This window comes from Solea senegalensis, linkage group LG17 (genome assembly GCF_019176455.1).
Source record: "Solea senegalensis isolate Sse05_10M linkage group LG17, IFAPA_SoseM_1, whole genome shotgun sequence".
In the NCBI taxonomy this organism is placed as follows: Eukaryota; Metazoa; Chordata; class Actinopteri; order Pleuronectiformes; family Soleidae; genus Solea; species Solea senegalensis.
The window spans coordinates 13322311-13340810 of record NC_058037.1 but is presented as its reverse complement, the minus strand read 5'-3'; the positions used below and the strand labels follow the sequence as shown (position 1 = coordinate 13340810).

The 18500-nt window shown below is 43.3% G+C and overlaps 1 protein-coding gene across 2 annotated transcripts in view; it reads right to left on the bottom strand.

The window, feature by feature from the left end:
• Positions 1–18500, bottom strand: part of LOC122783694 (glutamate receptor ionotropic, kainate 2-like) — a 53884-nt gene that overhangs the window by 29853 nt on the left and 5531 nt on the right. Inside the window, exons 2-3 of one of the 2 annotated variants that reach the window (XM_044048487.1) lie at positions 3001–3168; positions 1223–1486 (exon numbers count right to left, since the gene is read on the bottom strand). In XM_044048487.1, the coding sequence (XP_043904422.1) occupies positions 1223–1486; positions 3001–3168 (432 nt within the window). The remainder of the gene's footprint in view (positions 1–1222; positions 1487–3000; positions 3169–18500) is intronic. The other variant, XM_044048488.1, reaches the window with a different exon arrangement.

The window sequence follows — 18500 nt, the reverse complement described above, 5'->3', positions numbered from 1 at the left end:
CTCTGGCTAATGCCTTTAGACTTTCCCCCTGGATCTTCTAACGGCTGTGTGTGAATATTTTATCCCCTCCGATAGTTTTTCCTGCCAGCCGTCAGATAGGCTCCAATCAGCTGCGTGGAGCCCTGGAGCATGAAGCTGTGTGATTACAGCCTGGGACTGTGTGGCGGCGGGGGGGAAGGGGGAGGATGTGCGGCTACGCAGCTGTCACACTTTTCAGGGCGTCAGGTGTGTTTGCAGCCGAAACGCTCCGCAGAGGAGGCCCCGCGCTGCCTCTATCTGACAGAGAGATAGGCAAGAGGTCACCTTTCGGCGTCTCACCGGGGCAGTTTGTCGGAGAATGAGGGTGTTAACATACCGAGCTCCAAGGCATGAAGTGAAGAGAGATCAAGGAGATGAGTCAGAATAATGTGGCAAGTGGGACGAGTCACTGCGATATCATCCAAGGTTAATGCTAGCATGCTGCAGGACTGGCTGTTTACTGAAACGCATGCAACAGCTGTAGAACTAGACGCATGGGGGGGGGAGAGTGGTAAAAACTGATCAGCGGGTGTAAATTTCCATTTAGGAGCACATTTTTAGGACATGAACAAGACAATGTTCATTTTCTCGACTCGCTCTAATTTACTTACATTAACTTGTCGACGGCGTCGGAGCCAAATCGCTCGTAAATTGCGACAACGCATTTGAATATTGTTATCTTTTTTTTTTACCTCATAAAGACGTCACCGCACTGACGGTTGGAAATACGACGCGCCTTTTAAAACTGCACATTAGGAGCCACTCCGCAAAGTCACAGGACAAACAGACAGATTTGATAGCCACCCTCGGAGATCAAGTGTCTCTGTGTTATTAATGGCTGTTGTCAGCCCCCACATATGACAATTCTGCATGGCATTAATCTGAAGAGACACTGGGTCAGTCTGGGTAATGTGTTTTTTTTGTTCCTGTGCTGTTGCTCACTCTCCTGGAAGACTGACATGGGCAGCACCTGGAGGACTGCGAGGGACAGTAAGCTATTGATTTCTGAATTAACTTGACAGGTTACAAAGCACTCAGTGAACTCCGGGCAGCGGAGCTACTTTTCGTAGCTCACCTGGTACCTTTTTTCTTCTGGACAGTTCGGGGCGTATCGACGGCAGGCGTTCGGAGCGGCGTCACATTCATCATCTCAAAGAAACACACACATGCGTGACTGAAAGATAAAGACAGACACCATCTGTACCTGTACCTGTGCTGTCGTCGTAAACGACAGTGACCGTCCTCCACTTGAAGAAGTGCACCAGGTCCAGGATGGCTCTACTGAGGGAGGAGAAGTCGGGGTACAGGCTGACATAGTACGAGTCCCTGTTGTCCGACACTTGGTGTTTCCACTTGGTCTGGATGTGGGGGACTCCCAGAGCGTTGCAGATGGACTGGACCGCATTCGCCGACGAGCTGTGCGAGGGGCCAAAGATGGCCGCCACTCCGAGGGAAAGCTGATCACATGCTGGGGAACGAAGCAAGAGAGCCAGTTTACAGTTATAGCTTTTTTATTTTTGTATAGTTATACAGGATATACAGTATATACCCATGTTCATTCTGAGCAAACAAATAACCAAGAAAGTATGTATGTAAACTTTAGTAAAAGGAAGTCAATTACATCTGTCACGGATACAACATCACAAAATGTGCTTGAAATAAAATGAACTAAGTAGAAATAATAAAATTGAGAGTAATAGTTGAAGTCATATCTAATCCAAAATATTATTATAATAATAATTTCCTTGGCTAAACTAGGTATTCATATAAACATCATAACTCACGTTATAAAGTGTTCAAATAGTGCAAATATTGTAAAGGAAAAACTGAAATATCACATGAAGTTCGTCTCATGTGCCTCTATTTCCTCTTCCTCAAGTCCACCTGTACTAAATGTATTTTAGAAATGTCAGTATATCACCACACAGTGATTCTGAAGCTCACTCAGATGGACTGTCATTTTCTTGGTCTCCTCTCTTACCAAGGTCCTTCTCCCATGATTGCGCAGGCTCTAGTTTGGACCAGACCAATTGATCCATACTTCTTACATGTCAGAATCAAAGAGGCCACTTTTCTCTTGAGAACCTTAAAAGTGACAGCATTTTTTTTTTCTTTTCCCCCCCCCCCTCAGATCCGCGTGTGTCGACATGATCCTGTCACCACATCTACACTTCCATCAACCTCAAGGCTTGTTTTTTGTTCGCTCTGATACGCAGCTGCCTCCGCTATCAACACATCTGGGCCTTTTCCAGATCATTCATTCATTCATTCATGCATCTTATCCACACGAGGGCTGACATAGGGCGAAAACAACCATCCAGTGTCACACTAAGGTCAATTTAGAGTGTCCAATTTTGTGCCTAATCCCCGTCATCTGCATGTTTTTGAACTGTGGGACGAAACCGGAGAAAACCCTTTTCCAAGAAAAGGGGGACAACTGAGCTCAACTGAACGTGTCATAGGATATTATATTGGCAGTGTGATATTTCAGCATTTCAGTCGACAGGGAAAACTATGAGACAATAATACTAAATTAACCTAAACCTCTTACCTGCAATGTAAAACTTTGGAAGTTAATGGTGTATTGTGTATCTCACAAAAGGTAAAACTTAAAACGAGACAGACACACTCCGTCACGAGTTATAAACTTCTTAAAATCCAGTATACTCCAAAAATCCTCTATATCACTATGCACTATGCACAGTACTGTAAATAAAGATCAGCCAAAGCATTTTTTGCTGAGTCATGTTTGGGCTGTTTGTTACACAGTTGTCTTTGGAATGAATCATCTTCATAATTCGGAACAATATCGGCATGGGTAGATACTTGAGTTTGTGATATCGGTATCGAGTGGTATCGTCCCAACCATATCAATACATGGGCAATAATATGACACAGCTATTTTAGATTGTGTTCCTAATTCTTAATCAGTTGCGACCGATGACCAACATAATATTATTCCCTTCGCACGTCTTGCCTCACCTTTCCTGGACGCCTCAAAGCTGTCAAAGATGTTTATTCTCTGAATGTCATAGGTCAGCGTCGTGTTGGGGAGCAAGGTGCGGTTCCTGTTGATTGTGTTCAAGGCAAATTTAAAGGCGAGTTCCTCCGCTCCGGAAGGGCCGCTCTCGATGGATTCAAATATTCCTCCTGAAAAGCCGAGAGAGGGAGCGAGAGAGAGAGAGAGAGAGAGAAATATCAGCAGAGCACAAAAACCCCAGCTTAGCCATTTCCGCCTCCTATAATTGAAATAGATTTGTTAACACGAGTGGCATTCACGTAAAATGATTGATATGATGCAGATAATTGAAGCTCGGTCGGTGCCGCCGTCGGTACTCGCGCTCCCATACACGGGGCTCAGTCACGCGCCGACATGAAACAGATCCCAGGCGTTTTAGATACGAGCTGATTTGCATTCAGTCGTGGCAGTCGTCTGTGTAATTATGGGCAATTAGTTGCGTGGGGAGGCGAGTGCAGGGGTGGGTGCCCTTCTTTGACTCCCTCACTCAGCCTTGACAGAAAAGGTTCACTCTTCAATTTTGCCCAATTGATTTTAGCGATTGTCAAACAGGAGCACGGGGAACAAAGCTATTAGGGCACAAACAAACACAAAAAAGGTAGAAACGGGAGAAAGAGAACACAAGCGGATCGGAACAGAGAAGGTGGAATGAGAAGAAGGAGGGGTAACTGAAAGAATTGCCTGATATTTGTGTTCTCTTGAATAACAATCATGGGGTTGGTTATGGTTTCAGGTATTCTTCTGTACATCATGGTGTCCATTGTGTAAATTATGGTCCAATTAGAGTAAAACTTTTTTAAAAAAGTTAAACAAAAACATTTTTGTTTAACACCTAAGCCTCAAAATGTCCGTCTGGACTTTGTTTGGCTTTATTTAACCATAAAAGGGGCCAGAAATGTCCTGTGAGTTATGTGCTTTAGTCCAGAATAACTTTCAATATCTGGCAGCTATTTAAAGTTCACTGCATGTTGAAATGGTGTATTAACAATTTAAAATGAAGAAAAACAGCGTGTTAAAATGTCTCAATGTCCAAAAAATAACCTCTCTGGTGACAAAGACGGCTGATTTGTCAGCTTCCTGCAACAGCGCAAGGGTTAAAATAGTGTATTAACAATTTAAAATGAAGAAAAACAAGAAAAACCCTTTAGTTGTACATGAACGCCAGATTTTGCGTGTTAAATTTGAAATTTGAACAGTATAAAACCAAAAAATGGAAACTATGTCTCTACTCTGGCGACAAAGACGTTGATTCGCCGGCTTCCTGCAACGGCACAAGTGAAATTACCGTAATAACCACACGCTGACTCTGACGTGCAACCACTCAGCTTTCAGAGACCGCTGGAATTTTACTGATAGCACAAACCGCCGCGTAATTACAGTTAAGCGAAAGTGTCGCCTGCGATAAGCTGGTGTGTTTAAGGGTTAAGCTCATCCATAGCAAAGTCACTCTTAAAGGTCTAATTACTATTTCTGCATCATAGTTCGCCGCCGCTGTTATTGTTCCACGCTAACTCCTCGCAGTGCTCATTAATTTTAAAAGCCTCAACACAACAACAAAAAACAAAACAACAAATACATACACTGTTGCTCCGCCGCCTGCGCCAGACAATATAATTACCACTGCAAAGTAAGGTGGTGTCAACTTAAAATGGCTCCCTTTAGACTTGTCATTTAGTCGGAGACGAATAAAAAAAGCGTTTAAAGCTCCAGATGGTCCTTCAGTGTGGCCCGGAATCCTAATCAAGAGGAAGAAGAAGCCGACGTTCAATTGTGTCTCAGCTCAAGATTATGTCACAATTGACTCGGATCTGATAATCCCCCGTAAATTTAATTCCAGAATACGTGGACATATTGGCGTTTCACTCAAAGTCACATGCTCGGCTCTTTTAATGTGTCACAAAGTAAAAGCATTTTTTTGTTTCATCTCATTTACAAGCCGGTCTCCCGGGACATATCCTATTTTAGGGATGGAAATGGGGACAGTGATGACAAAGCCTTCTCACACATCCATCATTAGAATTACATTACGTCGAGTTGTGAGCTGTGGTCTGTCAGAGTGTGTGCCGCGTAATGGAATTGAAAGTATATACAAACAGCTGTAGAGCCAAACAGCGACTTTAAACTTTGCACACAAACACAATAATAATAATAACCACGCTGTGTTCCAGCAGCACCTGCGAGGACGGACCCAAATCCTGAGAAAGCTTTGCAGAAATCAAACTTAAAAGAAGCGTTGGATGGAGGGAGGACAGGGGAAAGAGATGAAAGAGCGCCCGTCAGAGCTGCTCTCAGGGAAAAACTCTGCGAGACGAGTTCACGAGTCCACGCACGGTTCTCCTATCCATCCTCTCCGAGGACACAGGAGTTGGTTGAAAGTCCAAAGTGAGACGAAGAAGAAGATGAAGAAGAAGAAAAAGTTCAAGTAAAGCCTGTTTATTGATTCAATTACAGAAAGCAAGGGGGAAAAGTGAGACAGAAAAGGGGGGTGGGGGAGGTGAAAGAGAAAGATGGCTTTGCAGTAATAGACTTGGCAGCTATAAATAGCAGCAGGGAATGACAGAAAATAAGTGCAGGAGGGCAAAGAAGATGTCATTAACTGAAGGGTGGGTGAGCTTTATCACTGTCACAATGATGCAGTTATACTGTATGTTGTCTTAACTTTATATATATATATATATATATACTGTACTTCTTACACACGTGGTCTGAGTTTCAGAGCGACTTCCTATATATAACATGGTTGTAGTGGGAGTGACTCCACCCGACATGCAACAGAATGTTACTATTCACGGCATCTCCATTTCACGGGGGCGCCACATTAACCCAAGAATGAACACCTGAAGAATCGCCGTTAAAGATGATAAGAATCATGTCCGTCTGGCCCGATCAATCATTATTGTACTATTACGGCCCTGAGGGAGCAGACGCTGCTCCACTGGCCTGTTCGACGTCTCTGAAAAGAGGGTGGTGGAGGTAGAGGAGAGGGGCACAGAGCATGAGAATATTAGGTTAAGTTCATTGGATTTATTTGGCACACGGTGCGGCTCGGACATGCGGCTTTCCTTTAAAGAAATTGTACAATCTCGGGGGAGCGGAGACGTTACACGAAGTGGATTTGAAACGTCGCGTTACCTCGTGGTCATGGAATAACTCGTAGAAGATCAAAGTGGAGTCTTGAGTCACATGAGCAATTGATTGTGAGATGCTGGGCTTTAAATGACGTTGGCAACAGATGCTGGTGCGCTGTTATTCTTTTGTGGCGAGGACACAAAGGAATATTAATTATATTGGAAATGCAATTACGAGTCCTCAGCTGAGTAAATCTTTCACTATCCCTGTTTTTTTTTGTCCCACTTATCTTTCCATTCACACAATTTATCATGCGGATTAGTAAAACAAACTTTGATACTGACAGACACTGTAATATCAACGCGGTAAATATCAGCCGATACAAATGTGTCTCACTATTGTTCACGCTGAATAATGACGTTGGCATTTTGTGCCCAAAACTGGACTGTGAGCATCGTGGAAACACACACATGCACACGTTATTATGGGATGTAACGTACTGTAAAAGTGGATTGATGCTCCTCCTCCCTTCCCCCCTCACCACTCGCCGTTACAGTCCGTCCGATCGCAGGTGTGTGAGTTACAGCTGAGATAATCAGCGTGTGTGTGTGTGTGAATTATGGAGCTGCCATCTTTGGGACTGGTGTGAATTATGGTGCAAATGAAAGCTCTAAGTGAGTTATGAGGGAGATAATCACCCTGACGAGAAACGCTGGTCTGCTGATGCGAGTGTGCGTGTGTGTGTGTGAGAGAGAGATAGTTCAAACCAGAGTGTGGCGTGGGAGGGTGTCTTCTCTGTGTACATTTGTACTCCCATTTAATGTTTGTCCATGGTAAATCATTGTTGACTTGACCATAAAACACGTTAACGTGAAATCAGTTCCAGTCGACGAGGGGGAAACGTCTCTTTTAAGCGTAGCACACGAGGAGGAGGAGAACTATGAATGGATCAACTCGTAGTCCCGCTCTAGTCAAGGATGCTCTTGCACAATGGGAGACGGGAGTCGGACGACGTTGCCATAGCGACTCGTCTGTAATGCTATGGCTGAAAGGCATCGGCGGTGTTAGAATCAGAACAAGTGATTGGCGGAGGGGAGACTTGTTGTGATAGTGTGGACGCCGGCCCGTCTCTGTGACTAATGACTTGCAGTGTAGCTGCAGGATGGCAGTGGGCCGTTTGGGGGAGGGGAGGGAAGGTTGTCATGGCAACCGGCGGACAAACTTGTCGCTAGGGCAAGTAGCTCAGGTGATGCACGTGGAGTCACTCCACCCACCGCACCCTGACCGCGTGCGTGGCCTGCTTCTGTCTTCCTCTGTCTTTCAGCGGCACTCGGAGCCAAAACTGCAGGCAGGAGGCAAGAAAAGTGATGGAAACGCTCTCCGTAAATATCCCAGAAATTCTCAGCGGGAGCGCTCCCATGACATGTTTGGCAGTGACTGGGACATGATGCATGAAGGCCTGCTGAGACTTGCCACCGCTGGTCATTAATCTGAAGCTCCCCTTGCAGTAGATTGACCTTCCCATGCTGCACAAGGGCCAATATCTCTCTCTCTCTCTCTCTCTCTCTCTCTCTCTCTCAGGACACATGAGCTGTGCAGCTCATGCATGCACCTACGTACCAGACATGGCACACAAATAAGACATCATCAGTGCAGTCACTGCAGCTCTATTATGAGAGATGTACTCTGTATGACTCCACTGCTTATGCTATTATGACTCTGCCCAATCTTCTTTCACACAGTCACATTTCTTCAGGCCTCAGAATTATTTCTGTTAGGCTAAGTTATAAAAGCACAAGATTATAATAGATAATAGACTTTGAATGTTTGTGTTCTACCTATAAATTCATTAAAAAAAAAAATTCCAATGGTTTCTGACAGTGGAGAAGTTGCACGCCAAAGCCAACGTGTGGTTATTACGGTAATTTCCCTCATGCTGTTGCCTCTGTCACCAGAGAGGAGAGAGTTGGAAAAATGCCTAGTTTCCATTTTTGGACATTGAGACAAAAACTCATATGTTCACTTTAAATATGTTTTATATGCAGTTAAAATTTAAAATTTGGTGTTCATGTACAACACCAGTGTTTTTCTTCATTTTAAATTGTTCAAACAGTATTTTAACATGCGGTAAATTGTAAATAACTGCCAGATATTGTAAGTTATTCTGGAAAAAATGGGCAAAACGCTTATTTTCTGGGCTTTTTATGGTTAAAATAAGACATTTTGAGGCTAAGGTGTTAAAGCGTTAAGTTGTTCTTTTTCTTCATCTTACCACAATAACTATCAGTACTCATTTGTTTTATCATTATAACCTTTTTGGTCATAAAAGCCCTAATGGAAATTTCTCAACAGGAATCCAGCTGCTCTACAGCACGGAAGAGCGAGTAATTAAACACCCGTGAGCGCAAAACTGGTTGAAAACACACTTCATATAAACAGAAAAAAAACCAAAATCGATATATCCAGTGACTCAGTAACAAATCGATAGCTAGCCAAGCCGTGTTATGGAAGCTGCATAATGGAATCGCTCTTGTCACCTTAAAGCCTCCTGACACTGGACTAGACTGTCACCTGCCACTGCTGGACGCTAATCCTCAGGCTGACTCATCACACACACACACACACACTGCACAGACTGAGCCTAAACAATCCTGTCAGGTTAGAAACAACTGAGTGTGGGGGGGAAATGTGACTGATGTGAGAATTTAAAGCCCACGCCTGCGGCGCTCAAAGACACCTCCAGTTCAGTTGCACTCTGGGTAATAATTAGCTTTACCATAGCCAAAAGATCAATCTCTGATAATGAGCACACTCACAAACACACACACACACACAGCAATAATTGATTTACCCTTACCATCACAGATGCATAACCCTCACCTTTAACCACGTCTTAACCCTGAAAAGGCCATTTAAAGTGGTGAGGATGAGCCACACGTGTCCTCACAAGGTCAAAATGTCCTCACAATGTCAAAATGTCCTCACACAGACATGTAAACACACACACACAAAGAGAGAGGGAGAGAGTCTTCAATTAGAAATGTGTGCAACCACTAGTCTCATCCATGAACTAGCTCCAAGTGGGAAACCAGTGATCATATAACATGAATTAATTCTAAGCACTGGCAACAGATGTGCTAATTTGCCAGGCTCTCTCTATTCATAATAATGATGCCGCTCCCTCCTCAAAATATGTGCTAATTTGCGAGGGCTCATTGTGGATGTGCTAAACTACCGGCTGACATTTTGTGTGCTAATTTGTCAAGCAGGGACCCCTTTTGCTTCTAATTGTGCCAAAGTGTGAGTACACTTCCACAGGCCTGGAGTCGCTGAATTCTCAAACGGCTTTGGGTCCGCTCGCGGTTTCCAGCCTCTCCACTGCTCTCGTATCGTGAATGCAGCTGAAAGGAAATACCAGCGACTGCGGGGGAAAAACGGGATATAAAAGCACTAAATTCATGTGCTTGCCTGCGTCTACCAATGCTCGCATTTCACAGAAATATGCACCTGCTCTTTCTGAAAATAAAAACGTTGGTGCAGACGATGAGTCAATTGTGACGCGGCAAGATTAGACGCACACAATGACACGACCTCGTTAACGCGCACGATCATTTTAGAAAGTATAAATTCCTTATTTGTACTTTCTTTGAATAAAGAGACAGATTTCGTAGCCATACTGCATTCCCCAGCACCTTAACCATCATAACCCTAACCCTAAAACCAGGTCTTAATCCTCAAAAAGCCTGGACCAGACACAATGTCCTCACAAGGTCAAACTGTCCTCGCAAAGACAGCTCCACACAAGACGTGTCGCACACAAACGTACAAGGTGAATCTTTTTTTTTGCCACCCCTAAAATGATATGTACACAGAGGATTTCACTACCTGAAATTGATCAATCAATAATTCATACAACACAAATAATTCTATTAGGGGCTGCAGCCGACGGATATTCACTCAGGTAATAGTGCAGCTATTTTTTGCTCCGTTGGATTCATCATTTTCTCTGCTCTATAAAACATCCAGAAATACAGAAAAATATCCAAAATATTATTTTTAACGATAAGTGACTCGTCTCGTCCGACCCAAAACCATAAAACACACATTCTACATTCAGTCTGTGCAAAAACATGCAGCACGTTTGACGACCGCACCGCAGACGACTTCCTCAGAAAGGTGCAAAGCAGTGGCATAAACGAACATACTGTATAAGCTCCTCACATCCTGCGAGAAAGCATTTATCGAAGCTTCCCGATGTGCACAAATCAGCAGAAGAGAGCCATTATAGTGGCTGTAATATAACAGAGAGGCGGCAACATGTTTGCAGCTCTTCTTCAGCCGCCGCTGAGCGATGCCTTTGCAGGAGCAGGCGAGCTGCAATAAATCTCCCCGCTCTTTGCAAGCAAAGAGTTTTCAATTGTCTTTATGTTGGTTCTCAGAGGGTCACTTTGAAAACACGCTTTTATCCCACCTTTTTTTTTTTACTTCAACTGTCAGTATACAAACATTATAAAGCGGGGGGGTCTCACACTCAAATAACCTGGGGGCCACTGAGCATTAGGAGGTCAGGAGGTCAAGAGAAAAAAGTCCAACTCTTTGGGGGAAAAAGCAACTGTTCAGCAAGGGTGGGCGAAAGGAAAATGACATCAAACATACTGCAATAGCAAGTGTTGATATGGAACTAGAGCGGCAACTAACGGTTATTTTCTCGATTAATCGAGTAATCGTTGGTCCTCAAATGTCTTGTTTTGTCCACAAACCAAAACGATTTCTTTACGTGGAGCAAAGAAACCGTGACAATATTCATATTTAAGAAGTTTTTTTAATCATGGAAAAAAGCTTCAAACAGTTGACGATGAATTTAGTAATCGATTAATGATCGACTCATCGAGTAATTGTTTCAGCACTATACGGAACAATACATGATATAAAATGAATCTTTATAAAATGAATTTGCCTTAGAATAAGATACAGAAATAACTCATTATGACTTTCATATCAAGTGGTGGGGCCAGAGGAAATCAACCGGAGGGCCACATGTGGGGGCAAACATGTTCATTTGCATATGAGCAAATTAATCTCATCATGTTTGGATGTTAAGGGTGATGGGATGATACCATTTTACACATGATTTATGGGCCTGTGGTAAAAAAAAAAAGTTACAGTTACATTCACATCAATTCCTAAACAGCAAAAGTCTAAGTCAATTTAAATAATAATAAAAAAGAACCGTCGGAAAGGCGTTTATATATTTAAAAAAAATGCAATAATAAGTGGTAAATGTAAGGGTGCATTACACAAAACACACACGCACCCCAACGAATGCACTTCATCTGAAGGCAGGGGCTTGAAATCATGTATTAGCTCGATGCCCATGTATTAGAGAGCCTCTCACTGCACTGCAGTGACTTCTTATCGGACTTCCAAGTGTAAACAGGAGTATTCCCGAAACTGCAGTCATGAGGATATAAGGTTCAAGCAAATGAGACAAATCCCAAAACTGCAGTCAGGAGCACAGAAAATAGGTGATTTAGCTCCGATATCTGAGCCATCGGGAGCGAGCGCAACGACCGCTTACTGAACAGAATGCCTCCTAATGCTTTATGCCTCACACATCTCTGCAATTTCTCTCTCTATGCCCATATTTTCTTGCCTTTATCAAACTGCCACACACACACACACACACACACACACACACACTGACTGTAGAGTACATCTCATCGTGGCCTCAGCAGGTGACAGATGGCGACCTCACAGCACTGCTCACTGCAAACTGAGTTTTAATCAAGCCTAAGCACGTGTGAGAGATGCTAATTATCCACTGCTCAGGGCTCAGAGAGACGGAAGTCCTGCATCATAACTGGGCCGGTGCATGTGTGCGAGTCTTTGTTTTTCATCATCGACTTCCTCTTTGTGATAAAAAACTGTTTAAGTGTTAACGCCAGTGCAGGCGAGGAGTGTGAAGCAGGATTGACTGGGTGTGATTGACTGGGTGCCCTCAGGCTGTTATCTCTCACCAAAATAAATATAGATGAGAACCCGACGAACAGTAATCTTCAAGTCTTAAAACAAACTCTCTGATAGTTAAGCAGTGGGATTTCCAACTGTCTCTCATCTTGCTTGCCAAAAACTGGGTTGCTAAGACTCTCTCTCTCCCTCTCTCTCTCTGTCTGTGAATATTTACATTTTAGGCGTGGAACCATGTGATGTGAAAAGAAGGTGAGAGCAGAACAAAAGAATTCAGGCTGCGAGAAAAATCGACGATTTTAACCCTTTAACGCCGAGCGTATCGTAGACGACGCGTCTTGCACAAGCGTCTCCGTAATTCTGAAAGTTGAGAAGTTGCACGTCAAAGCCAACGTGTGGTTATTACGGTAATTTCACTCGAATGAGTGTCTTTGTCACTAGAGAAAAAACCGCCTGTACATAGTTTCCATTTCTTGGAAACTCAAAAACGTTATTTTAAATATGTTTTATCCTGTTCAAATTTCAAATTCAACACGCAGAATATGGTGTTAGTGTACAACTACAGTGTTTTTCTTCATTTTAAATTGTTATTACATTATAAATAACACTTAAAATAAGTCTAAAAGTGCAGGTGGACATTTTGAGGCTTAGATTTTTAAACGTGATATGTATCCGATTTCTTTGCTCCTCATTTTGAGGTTTCAAACGCTAACACGCGGGGCTCGTAAAAAAAAAACAAAAAACGACAAGGTCTTATAGACGTCTACTCTATATCATACGCGCGTGACCTTGGTGAAAAGCTTAAAAAAGACGTGTAATTTATACGGTTGCAATTAGGTCACAGCAAATTACAGGAGCCTCAATCATCAGCCTCTGCTCGCCCCTCTGCTCTCATCCTAATTTACACTGTTCTCCGGCTCATCTAAATGGCCCTGTATTACACACTCCTCTATTGTAATTTTGGACAAAATGGCTGTAAAATTAGACTTTCTTTCTTGTCGAAGGGCAGATGTTATCTCCTGTCAGACGCAAAGGTCAAGAATTAATTCAGGAGGCGGCTCTTTAACTCTCACAGCTGGGGTAAAAAAAAAAAAAAAGAGAGAGACTGAGATATTTTACAAGACTGTGGTAATCGTCTTAATCTCCCTGAATTTAGAGATTCTTGCATACAAAGAGGAAATGAAACAGAAGCTGATAAACTCTGATTTAAATGTGTAAAAAAAATATGAATATTGGATAAGACAATCATGTTGTGACACACAACAGTTTAATCACAATAATTAGCCGAGTCATTTTTAGGGCATTAAACTCTCAGCTACATTTATGCAACAAAGACTACAGAGGACAAGCTTTTAATCCTCCAGATAAATGACAGTCAAACAGGCCTCCGTCGCGTCCTGTACATGTTACATGTTCACTACGAAGTGAATCACGGCGATAAAAGCACTTTTATTATGTATGTCAGAGATGTGAGATTGTATGTGCAAGGACGCGGGAGACGAGGGGACAGGGGGAAGACAGGCTGGATGACAGTGAGAGAGAGAGGGAGTGCAGGAGACAAGATGGGAGCCAAAGGGAGACAAGGACGCTGCAGAGGACAGCGGGAAGAAACGGAGAAAATGGGCAGAAAATTCCATTTTCTGGATTCTGTATTGATTTTGGATGGTGAGAGTATAGACCCCGCGCTGCCACACTGTTTCCTCACTGCCCGTCAGATGTGTTTAGAAAACAACAGGTGATGGGCACGCCGTCCAAAGATGGAGTGAGCTGTTAGTATTACACGGACAGCAGATGGGTGTGCTGACAAAAAAAAGAGAGGGTGGAGGGCGGAAGGAGAGAAGCAGGAGGAGGAGGAGGAGGGGCATTAAAAAAAATAAATGAGTGAGGGAAACGAAGAGAGGGAGAAATGGAGAATAAAAGAGGTCACTGGAGGCAGATAAAAGACACTCAATTAAACGTCTGAATGGATGGTCCATTAGACCTGAACAGACACCTGCATCCTCCCCCACCCTCAGGGCAGGAAAATGTCAGCTTCTGCTTTGGGTTCATCAGCCTCCCATTAGCGGCAGCTGTACACAAACTAGCACATGATCAGAGCCACAGGTACGAGTCGATATGCTCCAACTTTGCTCCAAAGGTGTGCGCGCGCGTACATTACTCTCGCTCCATCGACCAACACTTACACCGAGGGAACGATAGGAAAATGTCCTGCAGCATCATGACACTAACAAGAGATAATAGATGCATCATGATCACACTGCATTTTAAAAGTTGACAAAGAAGTGTCATAAATAGCCACCAGGGCGGCGACTCCACTGGTCCCAACAAGAATTTCATTAGAAAGGAAGTCTATGGGAGCAAGAAGAACAAGGGAGGGCATGGAGTTTGCATGTTCTCCATGTGTGTGTGTGTGGGTTTTCCTTTTTCCTCCCACTGTCCAAAAAACTCTGGAAACTCTAAAAAGACCGTACAGGTGTGACTGTAAGAGTGGATGGTTGTTTGTCTCCATGTGTGTCCCTGTGATGGACTGGCGATCTGTCAAGGCTGTGACCCGGCATGTCGCCCTATGTCAGCTGAGATTGGCATCAGCGACCCCCCGCAACCCTCGTGTGGAGGATAAAGAGGTAGAGGATGCATGGATGGATGAAGTCTATGGAAAGTCAACATCTCACTTGATTGTTTTAGTGTCACTACATGTAGACATTGTCCTGAGGAGTTGATGGTCTTCCGTGTTATAGTCTCAGGTCGTCTCCAATAGAACATGATGTCCATTTTGTAAGTTATGTTACCACAGCACGTGTTAGTGTGATTGACAGCTGATTCAAAAACTGCCAGGGCACCTTGGTCAAATCTCAAGGCTTCAAAATGGGAATTCATTTTACAACCAGAGGACATTTTTCACGCAGTGTATGGTCTATGGTTGCAATATCACAACATGGCTGATTCTGCGTCAATGCAGTGACAGCCCATATTGGATTATAGTCATGTAAAATTGTTTTTTTTTAGTTAATAGAAGCTTCATCTCAACTGTGAAGAGGCACTACTTTATTTTTGGTGATGGAATAAGTTGTAATTAAGATATATAGAAAAATTGAGGATGCAGTGGATCAAATTGTACTAATTGTTGACCGTAGAAACGTGAGACTAAATAATGAAAATCCACAAATAATATATATATATATATATATGTTCTTTTTAGTAAATAACAGGAGAATGTATGTATAAAAAAGACTTAAAAAGGTGAAACTGTCAAACGACCGGCTCTAATCTGCTCCCCGATCTGCAGGCAACTGCTTATTTCACCATTCCTCACATTCATTCACACCCTGTTGAGTGGGAAACTCGCAGTCTTTTGTCATGTTTAGAGAGCAGTGGCCGCGGGTGTGGGCATAGCTCATCGGCTGTGTGTGCGGAGGAAACAGAAGCGATTAGCTTCATTATGCCCTCCTCAAAAATCTTGAAACGGATTGTTCAGGACGGAGGGAAATCAATCCAAGTCTTTTTCAGTCCACTGCAATGCTTTGGTTGTGTATTTTGAGTGTAAATGAACCGGCGACATGGTTTTTAAGCAGTTACTCTTTAAGATGTTTCCCAAAAGGACTTTTAATTTCTTAACACCACTTTCTCTAACACCACTGAACACTGAATTCTCACTTTTCCTTCTGCACCTCCCTTACACACAAACAAACAGTGAAGGCATAGGGACAGAAAATGAAATCTGACAACGCGTGTTTGTGTATTGCCCCAGTGATTCAAAGCCGATTCAAAGAACATGATTTTTAAGCAAGGCTGCCTCAAAAGGCCCTTCTCCTGAGCCTGTTTCCCCACGTGTCCTCGATTCAGAAATGTACATCCGACGGCCAATGATTCTGCCTTCTCTCGTACAGCTAGTGGCTTCCCTCCTCGTCTTACTTTCTTATTCAGCCGGCTGATGTGCAGGTGAATCACTGCATCCTAACCTGATCGGTGCCTCACATCAAATCCAACACAGCCGGAGGGGCTTTCTTTGATCGATGGACTTCTGAATCCTGTGTAGTTTGGACGTTGATGCTTTCATTTATGGTTTATGTGCCCTGAAGAATGTTTTCTTGGGGCCGTGTGCTCAGCATCCACATGAAACGGCCTCTGTGCTGGAGGACGCGTCGAGTCACAGCGGTGAGACTACGTTCAGATCACTGGCGTTGCGTTATTCAAATCGGATTCACGGCTGAAGGGATTCAACGTCCAGAATCCCCCACAAATAGCTTTTTACGTGAATCGTCAACGACAGAGAACGCCATGTTTGTGAGATCACTTGGCATTTAAAAGGGGAGATAGTGGAAGATAAGATTGTACCGGTATTGATCAGAAACAGAAGTGATCACTGTGAATTTAGAGGCCACCCGTTGTGTGATTTTGTGGATGACATCAGCACTCAGTGCACACATACACGCGAAAATGGAGTCTTATATGACAAATCTCACAAATTGTGCACGTATATCTGGTAGGACCACATTGTGAAGTGACAAAAATACGACTTTAAAAATGGGAATTCTGATTTCTTTGTTCACACAGACGTCTGTTTCTAGTCGTATTGGCAGTTTTTGTACGTGCCTCTGTGTGTGAGGGTGTGTCTCCAACATTTTCTCTTCTCTTTGTGCTGTGGAGAGGTACATGAATTTTGCATCTCTTGGGTTTGGCGCCGTAGCAGCGACCTTACTCGTGTATTTTTATTACATTTGTTAAAGAGCTTCCTGTGTCTCTGGCTGCTGTTTTTTTTGTTCGAAATGAACCCATGCTAAATTGCCGTGGCAATAATACACCACTCCTCCTATGGACATCCTGGGGCTTGTGTGTTTATAGGTCACATATTCAGGCTTTAAAAATGTGTTTTTTTATATCGCATTCTTAGTAGTGACATAAAGTAGCAGTAATTGTCACAAAATTAGACTGCTTCTTTGTTCATAAAAAACGAGCCATGTCAACGTTGAACTGTGACGTATTTCCAAATTTCACAAATTCAATCCGATTTTAAACATCTGCTCAGGTGTGTTAATACAGTTGCTGAAAATAAAGGATATAAGACACTCTATATTGCACGTTCTCATAGCCTCTGTATATACTGTACTTTTAAACATAGAAAGCTGAAATGCTCTGAGTTCTAAGGGTTAAATGGGGTTCATGGTCCGCTCCGTGCTATTCTTACTCTACACAACACACTGAGTGTCAGCCTGATGATCTGAATGCAGCTAGTTCACAGACAACACACCTATAGACCATATTGTCATTGCATTGCATGTGGTCAACTGGCGGTGACCTTGTGATGTTTCGACACACACACACACACACAAACGTGAAGCACTGGCTGGTTTGTTTGCTTCGGAGCCGTCGCTTAATAGTTGACTGCCACTATTGAGCTCCTACGTAGTGAAAAGGCCGTCACGTGTCTTTCTCTCCCACACACACACACACACACACACACACACCCTATATAACACAGAGCGTTCCACTTGCCACACTGCAGCAAGTGGACGGTCGATTTTTCAGACCACCTAAAGCAAGGCCACTTATCAAAGTGATAAGTGCAACCGAGTGACTTCACAAAACCGACTGAAAGCTAAAACAGAAGCTATGATCGTGTCAACGTCGAGTCGCCGCAGCCTGCTTTTTAGCGTTAGTTACGCAGCAATACTAATAATAACTCCCTCGCATTCTTCTTAGCGTATATGTTTGCATTTCCACAGATCGGGAAACCTGTGATAGACTCACACAGAAAATGGCATCTGGCACTTGGCACCGATAAGTCGCCGCGCTGCCAGTTTCCTCACAATTCCTTTTTGCTATACAAACATATTGATTTTCATTGATTCCCACCATCTTACAGTCTAGAGGACACGGAGACGGCCAAATATGTAATGAGACATAATAGACAAATTCATTAAAGGGTAATAAAAAAAATACACATTCGGATTTCCTGACCCCCCCCCATGATGATATTTGTGCTGTCAGTGTTTTTAGCATTTTGATTCCCTCTAAGCGGGCCATTTCACAAATATCTGTAGTCTCAGTCAAATTTTCTTGCTAATGGCCCGCTGCTGACACTTACTCGGCGCCGTGGTGCACGACTCCCACTGCATTTCCACAACACTTGACTGTCCGTGGTGCCGCTCTTCAGAGAAGCCATCACAAAACGGTAATAAAAGAGCACAGCTGAGAGTGGGTTGAGAGTGGACGGCTCTGAGGCAAACTAATCTATCTTTACTCTGTAGCTGCAGGCCTCGACACTCACTGATTTTCTTCTCGCTCACACTTCACTCCCTCTATCTCTTTTGACAAACACTCTTGTTTTTCTTACACCTCTCCGTGACTCTGAGATTTTTCTCCCTCCATCTCCCTTGGTGGAATCGTGAGACAGTTGGCTGTGGTTAAAAGATGCAAAGAAGAAGAA